The sequence below is a fragment of the Mirounga leonina genome, unplaced genomic scaffold, assembly GCF_011800145.1.
Source record: "Mirounga leonina isolate KUSES-001 unplaced genomic scaffold, KU_Mleo_1.0 Mir_173, whole genome shotgun sequence".
NCBI lineage: Eukaryota > Metazoa > Chordata > Mammalia > Carnivora > Phocidae > Mirounga > Mirounga leonina.
In genome coordinates, this window is record NW_023270447.1 from 1564684 (window position 1) to 1575864 (window position 11181).

The 11181-nt window shown below is 45.9% G+C and overlaps 1 protein-coding gene across 2 annotated transcripts; it reads left to right on the forward strand.

Moving 5' to 3' along the window:
- The first annotated feature begins 68 nt into the window (after positions 1-68).
- WDR77 (WD repeat domain 77) lies at positions 69-8692 on the forward strand. Of its 2 annotated transcripts, none has more exons than XM_035017772.1 (10): positions 69-327; positions 579-764; positions 1775-1916; positions 2456-2505; positions 4882-4952; positions 5085-5139; positions 5616-5687; positions 6242-6350; positions 6884-6952; positions 7559-8692. In XM_035017772.1, the coding sequence occupies exons 1-10, from the start codon at positions 213-215 to the stop codon at positions 7716-7718; spliced, it is 1029 nt and encodes a 342-aa protein (XP_034873663.1). In that variant the 5' UTR covers positions 69-212; the 3' UTR covers positions 7719-8692. The 2 variants fall into 2 exon arrangements, with proteins under 2 accessions (XP_034873663.1, XP_034873664.1); XM_035017773.1 differs by having other exon boundaries at positions 1775-1835.
- The last annotated feature ends 2489 nt before the right edge of the window (positions 8693-11181 follow it).

Sequence of the window (11181 nt, forward strand, 5' to 3'; positions counted from 1 at the left end):
TCGCGATAAGAGGCACTGAACTCGGAGCACTTTTTGCCGGAGGGCCGCAGCTGACCCAGGAATGGAACCGTAGAAGCAATTCTCGCGAGATGTAGAGTGGCCGTAGCCTGTGGAGAGGGGCGGAGGCCCAGAGGGGCACCACGTGGGGCTGCCGGAGCTGAATCTCGGGCGGCCGTCCAGTTTGGGTCTAGGTTGGAGTTGGAACCGTGGAGATGCGGAAGGAAACCCCGCCCCCCCTAGTGCCCCCGGCGGTCCGCGAGTGGAACCTTCCCCCTAATGCGCCCGCCTGTATGGAACGTCAGTTGGAGGCTGCGCGGTATCGGTCCGGTGAGCCGAGATCCCGGGCCTGGGCGCTCCCTCACCCTGGCTCGGGATGCCCTTTCCCAGGACTGGCCTTTCCAGCCGCCCCCGCCCCGCATGCCTTCCTGACCCCTGCCTCGCGTCGCTTAGTTCAGTCCCCACCTTTGCCCCGGGTTCTTGAGCTCAGATCCAGACTCGGCCCGCGTGCTGTTCAGTGCGGTCACCATGGAGACGAGCCCTTTCACTCCTCCCGCGCTGAGGGCTTGTACTTCCTCTAGATGGGGCTCTCCTGCTCGGGGCCTCCAGCCTGAGTGGCCGCTGCTGGGCTGGCTCCCTCTGGCTGTTCAAGGACCCTTGTGCAGCCCCCAACGAAGGCTTCTGCTCCGCTGGAGTCCAGACGGAGGCCGGAGTGGCTGACCTCACCTGGGTTGGGGACAGAGGTATCCTAGTGGCTTCCGATTCAGGTGAGTCACTTTCTCCACAACCCCACGGGTGGAATGGAGCATGGGATACAGATCGGACCGTGTTCAATCTTTATTGTCCCATACTCAGTGCTTGGGGAGCTTGAGGGTGTTGGCCCGAAGGAGAGCTCTGGTGTAGCGGGAAAATACCTTTCCGAGATTCTAAATTGCCTGGTGGGGATTTCTAACAAAATTAAGAAGTGGATTAGAACCATTTTTCTTCCCTATAACCTTCCCAGTATCTCCCCTCAACCCAGACCAAGGATAATCTTGATCTTAAAGATGATGCTTAAGTCAGTCTGTGCTTCTTTCCATTTCCTCCCGTTTTCTTCTTTTTAAACGTCTTCATTCTGCTTTGTTTGTTTTGAAAGTCAGGTTCAGCAATGGAGTCTTTGGAGTTAAAAAAAATCAGTATTTGGATACTGGCAGGCATTGCATGGAAGGATAAAAGTGGGACATTAAAGATTGAGCATCTCTGACAGTTGAGCTTCAGCACAACATATTCAAGACAACTTTTGGGGGTTCTCTGTACTTAACCTGTCACTGTGCAAGACATTCAGTAATTCACAACATTTGTGAAGAAGCTGTAAGGCATTTATTCAAATTGTTCAACAAATACTAATGTCCAAGCAATTGGGAAGATTTAACCACACTGAACTGTGTACTACACAGATTGTTGAGACTTTAATCCTTGTCTCTTGGGACTTATTTTCCAGTGTTTTCTCATGGAAGCCAGATAATGGGTTTTGCCAGCCATTCCATCTTTCTCTGTCTTTCTAGAAGCTTTCCCTGGCCTAATTGTCTGGACTGTTATTAAGAAAACAGTCATGCCAGCATAAAGCCAGATGGCTTGGAAATTAGCTAAATCCTTTAGTGATAATGGGTTTTGCTTTTATAGAAATAGCTTACTTTGTTAGTTTAGTGACCATGGACTCACTTGAATCCTGGAAGTGAATTACTGTCTTGGTGTAATCCACACTCATTTCCCTCTACCTTCTCCCCACTCCCAACAGGTGCTGTTGAATTGTGGGAGCTGGATGAGAACGAGACACTCATTGTCAGCAAGTTCTGCAAGTATGAGCATGATGACATTGTGTCTACAGTCAGTGTCCTGAGCTCTGGCACACAAGCTGTTAGCGGTAGCAAAGACTTCTGGTGGGTCCTTGTGCTCATTGCTCCTGCATTTTATTTTATTTTTATTTTTTTTTAATTAAAAAAAATTTTTTTATTTTTTAAAGATTTTATTTGAAAGAGAGAAAGAGTGCGCGCGAGAGAGCACAAGCAGGGTTAAGGGTAGAAGGAGAAACAGACTCCCCACTGAGCAGGGAGCCTGATACGGGACTCCATCCTAGGACTCCAGGATTATGACCTGAGCCGAAGGCAGACGCTTAACTGACTGAGCCACCCAGGCGCCCCAGTCCTGCATTTGAGATCTCTTTTGGGTGTCTTTACTATCCTATTAGCCTCATCGAGTAATGTTTTGGGCGTGTTGTAAGAACGCAGTGATTAATTATGACATGTCTATAACATTTCTGTAGAGAGATTACAATCCATTGTGAATAGGCCCTAGCAGAAGCCCAGTAGGCAATGACATAGAGCAATGAAATCAGTTAAAGGAAGTTCTTGTTGGAACACATGTTTTTATGTAGATACTGTAGGTCAAAATTAAGGATCTGTTTTCTTTTGCTTCTTAGCATCAAGGTTTGGGACCTTGCCCAGCAGATGGTACTGAGTTCATACCGGGGTGAGTGCACATTCTTTTTAGTCCTGGCCTTAGCTGTATTGTTTTTATTCTCCCCTTGGGCTCTTTGAACTTTGGATATCAGGGGCAGCAGTTCCTTGCCCTTCTGCCTGATAGTTTTCTTCCAAAACTATAATCAGGCCCCAATATCTATCCGTTGCCTTTTCTTAATTTCCCTATTTCGAGTATTGGCCTCACCATCTTCTTGGCCACATGAGACTCCAGCTCTCAGTCCTTTTCCACCCCTCCTGCTTCCTCACTATCAGTGGGTCCTAGAGTTCTTTGGAGTCTTTTCCACTTGGTCAGGGATTTCCCTTTCCGTTTCTGATGCTCCCTTTTGCTTTCAGGTTTTACTTCACACAGATGGTGGCGCTCACCTCATCTGTCCATCTGCAGTCCCTCATCTTTCGTGGTTTGTGTGGCTTGTGGGTTAATATCCCATTTTCTTGTCATGGCATTCAAGCCCTTCTTTCACTCCCCCTTCAAACATACTGCTCTAATTAAAACCAGTCATAGTAGATCCTTGACATTCTCCAAGAATAACCCTGAGACTTGTGAATCTTCAACTTTTGAATATTCACCTCCATAAAATTTCTATTTTTCTGGTGAGAGCCATCACTTTCTATTAATGTTATTATTATTATTTTTAACTCATTTTTATTAATAGCAGTAACAGCTGACTTTATTCTGGGAGCCATTCTTCATGAAGATAATACCTGGAGCATTTATTGTGTGGCTAAGAGATGTAGATGTTGGATGATCACCTGGTTCACTCAATGGCTAAGTGCCATCCCCTGCCAATTCTAACTGTAAAGTGTATGGTTCACATATGTGCCAAAGCAGAAATCACAAACTCCTAAAGATCTCGGACCTTCAGTGTTCAAGACTTGTAAATGGTCCAACAATGTTAAAATGCCAATGTGGAGTCTACTACACATGCCTTTTGTTTCTTAGGCCTATGAAGGGTGTTCCTGGTCTGCCCTAACTCTTTCAGCATTTCCTCCGTTCATCTTTTTTCATTAGTTCTTTGTATTCTGTCTTATTCCCCCCACTGAATTGCAGATCCCTTGAGGGCAGAGGAACTACTTTATCTTTTGTATTTTCCCTTGGTACTTGTCTCTGAGCTTTGCTTTCAAGTGCACAATCATCCTTTTCATTGTGTTGGCTTTCCATGGATTCTAGGGTGAGGAAAGCACTATAAAAGGTGGTTTGATTACATCCTCCTGTCTTGGGCAGAGCCATATTTGGACTATCTCAGGTAGTCTGGGTAAATGTCTTTAGAATATGTGGTTTCCACAGCCTATAATTAACATAGACCAGTGATCTTTAAAGTTTTTAGCATGTAGGCCTCCTGAAAAATTTTCAAAAAACTACCTTCTCACACATTTTTAAATTGGCATCTAACTTAAGTTTAAATAGTTGCAAAGGAGGTACTTTCTGGCCATATCATTATTGTGCACTGGATTTGCAGAGTAAGCCCCTTTAATCTCTGAAAAGTGTCTACCAAATAACCTAACTGGCTAAAAACTAACCCTGCATTGTTAAGCCAGCTGGCCAAGTTAGACTTAACTTTCTATTAGAAAAAGTCTGACTTCATTTTTAGGTTCAGTTCAACTTGTCAGATGTGTCCTTATGACAACCAACTCCCATAGTTTTCAAAATTTTCATTGCTAGGAGGAGATAAGTCCCAGAATCACTCTAGCGCTTGTGGTATGTTGTGGTTTGTGGTAGAATGAAACAAGGCCAGCCCCTGCACTGAATTTTACCCAGATGCTCTTTCTTTTGCTCTTTGGCTCTTAGGGAAAAGCCCCTTTGGTTTAATACCTTAGGGTTTCATACACCTGGGCATTGTGCACCATACCATGGTGCGATGTGGGGTGGGTGAGAGGTGCGCGTCCCTTCTACAACTGGGAGAAGAGGAATGTGAAAGCGGAGGCAGGAAAGGGGCACTTTGAACTGAATTCTGGCAGCTTCTCAGTTCAATTTCAGGAAAGAGAACTTAGGAAAAGTTTATTTCCCGAAATGTATCAGTGTGCAGACCTCCCTTGAAAGTGTCTGTATGTTTTCTGGAGGTGTGTGTGTACTGTCGTATGAAAATTCCTGTTCTGGGATGTAAATCCCTTCACTCTTCTTGCTCAGCCCCTACTTTTTCTTTCCTTGTCTTTACTAATTCATTTTCTTCCCCAAGCCTTTCCAGGTTTTAGAACTCCATCGACATTTTCTCTTAGGTTTTGTCTAATCCAAAATCTCTCACAAAGTTTTTTAAATTGCATCATGAGATAAGGCCCGTTTCTCAAACCTCCCTTGGTAGTATTGGGCTGCGTGGTGGTAATGCCCCCAGCTTCTTCTCTGTCATACTTCCTTTTCTCTCCTTCACAGCTCACTCCGGGCAGGTCACCTGTGTCACAGCCTCCCCGCACAAGGATTCCATGTTCCTTTCATGCAGTGAGGTGAGATACAGCCTTTCCTTCCCTCCCCACTGCCTAACCACATTCCAACCCTCTGGCCACAAGTCTAGTGTGGAGACTTGGCCAGCAGCCGCTTTTTGGACTGTGAAGCTCTTTTGCTGTTCCTTCTTCTAGGACAGCAGAATTTTACTCTGGGATACCCGCTGTCCCAAGCCAGCATCACAGATGGGTGAGTCTGAGAGCCAGTGGTGGGAGGGTGGTACTAGGAACCCACCTGGAAGAGGCTTCCTTGGCCAGAGACAGAGGCAAAGTCATCAGATGCTCCGTCAGTGTGACATAAGGGACATAATCACTTTTTTCCCCACTGAGGCTCTGTTGATTCCATTTTGTGCCATGGGTACCAAGAGGAAGGGTTGGTTCATGGGTGGCTGATTTACTTTACATTTCTGGGAAGGATGGACAAAGGGGCCAGAATTGTTGCCTTCATGCTTTATGTCTGAAATCTGCCTATGACTCGTGTCCAGAAAGGGCAGGAGGCCGAAGGATAAATAAGGGTATGAGGGTCAAGGGCAAGGACACAACTGCCTTAGCAGGGTTTGGGAAGGCGCATAAAGGTGCTTCTGGGACTTGGAGTGACTTTGTTTGAGAAGCTTCTGCACAGAGCTGGGCTCTGAGTCTCGTTTCAGATCCCTCTTCTCTCTGCAGGCTGCACTGCCTCAGGCTACCTTCCTACCTCCCTGGCTTGGCATCCTCAGCAGAGTGAAGTCTTTGTCTTTGGTAAGGCAACCTGTCCCACGGCATTTTGACTCTGGGAACGGGGAGGATGAGAGCACGCTGACCCTGTAATGCACAAGGCTCAAGCTACTCAGTCTCAGCGGCAGGCTTGGGCATTATGTGAATTATGCCAGTGGGAAGGTGGGATGATCCAAAAGTGGTTTTAGTTTGGCTTTGGAAAACATGATGACTTTTTAGATTTGATTCCTGATTGGGTGCTCCAGCTCCTATATTCTGGGCATGGGCAGAAGTCAGTGTACCACAAAACAAGTGGATTGCTAGATAGGGAATTCTGTTGTCGAGTAGGGATAGCTCCTGTGCTCTCATAGCCATGAGGCTGTACATGTGGTGACATAGTTTGTGGTTAGAATAATAACTGCCTTGTTCATTAATTTTCACAACCACCAGTGACTAATTACCCTATTTGACAAAAGAAGAAACTGATGCTCAGAGTGGTTAGCTCGTAAAAGGTTGAGGAGCTAGCATTCAAATCCAGGTCTGGCTGACTCCAGGGCCCATGTTCTTATCCACTGTGATGGGCTTCCTCTTTTCTCTAGGGGACGAGAGTGGGACCATCTCCCTTGTGGACACCAAGAGTGCAAGGTGTGCCCTCAGCTCAGCTGTGCACTCCCAGTGTGTCACTGGCCTGGTGTTCTCCCCACACAGGTACTGTCCTTTGTCCCCAGGGGCCTGATGGGTATGAATGGGACAGTGCTGGGGCATGCTTATGTTTGCAGAGCATTAGCTGATTAGGTCATTCTTTAAAGCAGACAGTGGTCTAGCTGAAGCTTCAGAACTCGATCTCTGAAGAGCATAGTCCTTTTTTGGGTAGTATGGTTTTCTGTCTGCACAGGGCTAAAATAAGGTCCTGCTCCTGCTCAACACCCAGAATGATTAATATTGTGGGCTTCTGAGATTGTGTAGTTGGGAAAGCTTCTGGGTTCTTGCTAAAGGTGCAGGGAGGGACCAGATGGAGTAGTCGGTTGCCAGGATGATTGTCCACCCTGGCTTACTCCATTTCCCTCCTCTTTCCCTGGAACTTGTAATGTGGACTTGAGTGGTAGCCAGACCTTAACCTGACGTGGGGACCAGGCCACCTCCTCTGGGTCACTTTAGGGTGGGGGGCGGGGGCTAGACCAGGCAGGATTCATCTTGGGACCATGGCTTTACCTGTCCCAACCCTCCCCTTGCTCTCCTAGCACCCCGTTCCTGGCCTCTGTCAGTGAGGACTGCTCACTTGCTGTGCTGGACTCAGGCCTTTCTGAGGTGTAAGTGTGAAATGGGGTCCTCTGATGAGGAACTGGGGAGAAGAGCTGCGGGTGGCTGGGTCCTTTCTGTCTTCATCAAAGTGCACGGTCTCACTCAAGGGGACTGGGCGGTGGGAGCAGGCTGACACTGACTCTCCCTGTTCCTGGGGGTGACTCACAGCCAACTCTGTCCCTGGTAAAGGGGGGGTGTGGTGGTAGGTGGGATTTCCATGTCTGGTGTTGCAGCTGTCTCCAGAAAGGGACAGTCTACCCCTTTCACATAAAGAACACATACGTGAAATGCGACCTGCTTGGGGTGAAAGGCAGCAAACACAGTACTGGAATTAATACTTCCTTCTCGCTGAGAGAGCCATGATTTGCTCTCTGATCCTGGCCCGTATTACGACCCTTGCTCTAGCCACCATTACTTTATGAAATGGGGGCACTGGATTGAATGATTGATGAAGTTCTCTGTGGATAACTACACTGCTACCGTGGTGACAAGGCCACACATACGGTGAAGTTTGGGTCACACATCCACAAAGGTGCCCTGGTTGTGTTGGATTCTCTCTCTTCTCCAAGTCTTGTCTCTCACCATGCCCTAACTTACCTTTTTTTCTTTTCTAGGTTTAGAAGCCGAGCCCACAGAGACTTTGTGAGAGATGCTACTTGGTCCCCGCTCAATCACTCTCTCCTTACCACAGTGGGCTGGGACCATCAGGTCATCCACCACATTCTGCCTACAGAGCCTCTCCCAGCCCTTGGACCTAAGAGCGTGGCCGAGTAGAGTGGATTTAAGACAAAAAGCAAATCCCCCATGAGTATCCACTCCCTCTGCCCCTGCCCTCTCCGTCTGTGAGACCACACAGGAGCCTTATACAGTATGTTGGTACACCAGATCTGGGCAGTTAATAGGCATTGTCTCAGCCTGAGGGAGGCTGGATTTTGGGATCCTGTAGTCATAGGGAAGAAAAACTTTCTTAAAATTGGATATGTATGTGTGTCTTAGTGTGTGTGTAGATACATAGTTTTTGGTGGTGGGAGGGCATTAAAAAAATTCATCTTACATCTTTCTTTCCCAAGCCCTCCCCCCACCAAAAAAAAAAAAAAAGTTTACAAAAGGGTTTTATGCTTCCTATGTAGCTGTGCCATGACTGGATGGGGTGTGGGATGTGGGCATCCCTGGATTCCTGGAAGCAGCTTATATACTACTCATGGAGATAGGAGCAACTTTATTTTTTATAGAACTTAAGGTTAATCTGCCTTTCTTATGGCAATGCTTCCATTCACAAAAATCCCGTCCAGCTCACCTCGAGGAAAAGCCAGGACACTCCTCGTGGTTTTGCAAATCTCTTTGCCATTAAACTGAGTCAAAAATCCATTTTCTGGCTGAATAAAATTTTGGCTGGTGCCTGTATAACGCTCCCCCGCACCGCTCACCCCATGGAATTGTATACATGAAAGATGAGGGTTTTCCTGTTACAGATCCCGTGGAAAAAGGTTGGGGGATGGTGGAGAGCGTAAAGGCATTTCAGTTAAGTTAAAAACTGACATAGACTCACAGAGAAATGTCTGCCATGTTTCTCTCCGGAAAACAGCTTGGGGCCTGACCTTTCCTGGCTTCTGGACCCCTTTCTCTGGATATAGGAAGTCTGAATGCTGTTTTTGTGGACTCTGAAGATTTTAAAGTACAGCATCAGAGAATCAGAAATACTAGTTGGTGAAATAAAAAGCTTAGGCTTTGTTGGCCTGTCTTTTGAAGCATGTGTTATGTGCAGTTAGACATATCTCACTTATGTGAGTCATCAGGGTATTAGTCATAGCCGTATTTTTGTGTATGTGCTTCCCTAACCCCTTAGAGTAGCTAGTTGGGACTTAAATATTGGGTTACTTGGGTTGGTGGACTGGTTACTGCCAGAAGTCACGGTCAATTACTGGTTATGAAACTAAATACAATATATGGGGCAGTTTGAAGGAATATGGACAAAATATTTGTAAGAAAAGCTTCCATGCTTCACCCTTGCCAAACATGAGCCCTGTCATGACAATAACCACGAGTAAAAACATTGGAATTTGTAGTCATGTGATTACTGGGTTTGGGGTAAGGTGGGAAGAAAGCCTTCACTGTTCCGGACCATAACTTCTTGGAAGGTAATAGGGTGGGTGGGTGGATGGAAACGCTTAAGTTCTTCCCAGAGATAAACTTCACAAAGTTGTGATGGCTTAGAGAAAGGAGGGGTGAGGTGGGTCGGAACTAAATTTGCCTAGCCCTTTTCCTCCTGAACTCAGGAATAGTAGAGAGGAAAGCAGTGGAGATGAGAACCCAAGGAAATGTCTGTTTCAAGGTGGTTAAAATCACAGCAAAGAAGGAAAACCTAGTTTTTGAAAAAGCACATTATCTTACTGGAAAAGTTGGTTTGGATTCAGGTCTGTGCTGATGAGAGTTATCACATCTATTAATGATTGCCACCAAGACATTTGCAAATCTGATCAAAATCACCATCCCAGGTTGGAATGGCTGTCCCAGTTTGGGTTGAATGTGTATGTTACAGTGAGCAAAAAAGGTGGTTTAGAATAGAAAGTGACTCCTCAATGAGAAATGTGATAGCCCATGTGGTTCAGTAAGTCCCAGACGTGAGGAGAGTTTCAGTAGCCTGAGCATGGACTTAACTGGTGATGGTTGGGAACAGGCTCATTTTACTTGTTAAAGCTACAGGCATTTATATTGCATTTAATTTCACTAGTTCAGATGTCTAATGCTGGAGTAGATCCATTTCCCCATCTTCATTATTCTTGTTCTGAAGCCCATCCTCCTGACCCACTGTAGTCCACTGCTGATCTGCAGTCACCACGGTTACATAAGGCTCACTTTTTGGGTAGGGTCCCGAGCCATATGCTGAAGGAGTTCTGTAGGGTTTAATTTGGCACCAGACATTGCTGATTCCCAAGGTGTCTCCTGCCCCACAGGACGGCAGGAGGCCAGTTCTTTAATAGCTATATAGGCATGACTTACTGATTCACTATCACATTACAGCAGCAAAATCATCCAAAGAGCATTATATTAATTTATTAAAATATTCTTTTTTGAATTGCCTCAATTTTTAAACAATATGAAATTAGGGATGTGGGGAAATATATACTTTTAATATACATTAATGTTTTTAAAATCCTCATGCACAACCAAAAATCATCAAATATTGGGAAACACTGCTCTATACCCCCCCTTTTTTTTTTAATATTTTAAGTAAACACACCACACGTGGGGCTTAAATTCACAACCCTGGGGTCAGGAGTTACACACTGCACACTACCAACTAAACCAACCAGGCAACCCCATCCCATTCTTTTTAAAGATGTAAAATGATAAAGATCTTTCAAGTTTGCACCAATATAGTCAACGCTCTTTGGGCTCTTAGATTCAACCAATTGATTTTGTTCAAGTCACACTTACCAATTTATACACACGAGTATCAGAAAAGATTTGGCTGAATGCTTTGTTAAAACCAAGGTATTTCAGCTCCGTGATCTTGCCTGCATCTAGTTGAGTATTGTTAAGATATGGGAGGGGGTGCACTGCTGTAGGCCTTTCTTCAGTAAGCCAACTGAGAGACGTTTGTAAATGTCTTCTTACTCGTGAGAACAGGCTAAACACTAGGGAGGAGTACTTTCAAGTATCCGGGTGGGTGTGTAAAAAGTATATATAACAATGGTTGTATTTTTTGAGAGCAAGAACTCAAGGATTGAGAGCAGACAGAGTGACATGGCACCGTGACTGAACATAACCCTCATTCAGCATTTACTATTCATCATCTGCTATGCACATGGAGTCATAGTTGCCATCCTTGCCATGGTCATCGCTGAATGAAGCAGAGGTCACTCCTGGGCATCCATTGTTACCTTGTGTTCTTTTCATCCTCAGTCATCCTAAGGCATGGAATGGTTAGGTCTGAGATCCAGCCTTACCGCTGCAGCAGAATAGGATCCCAGAGGACTGACCCACGTGCAGATGAAGATGGTTCAAATTGGCAGGCAGATTTAGCTCTGTCCTGGAGACAGCATTAAGAACTAGTGCTTTTGGCAGGAGTCGGGGTGGAAGGGCACAAACCTAGGGGGAAATCTCAGTGATATGGAATCTGGGGGACAGGAAGAAGGGGCATAAGGGAAGGCTTAGAAGTAGAGAAAGGCAGGCATTCACTTCAAGGGGGATCTTAAAAGATAGCCAGCATGGGCCCCAGGTGCCTGGCAAGACT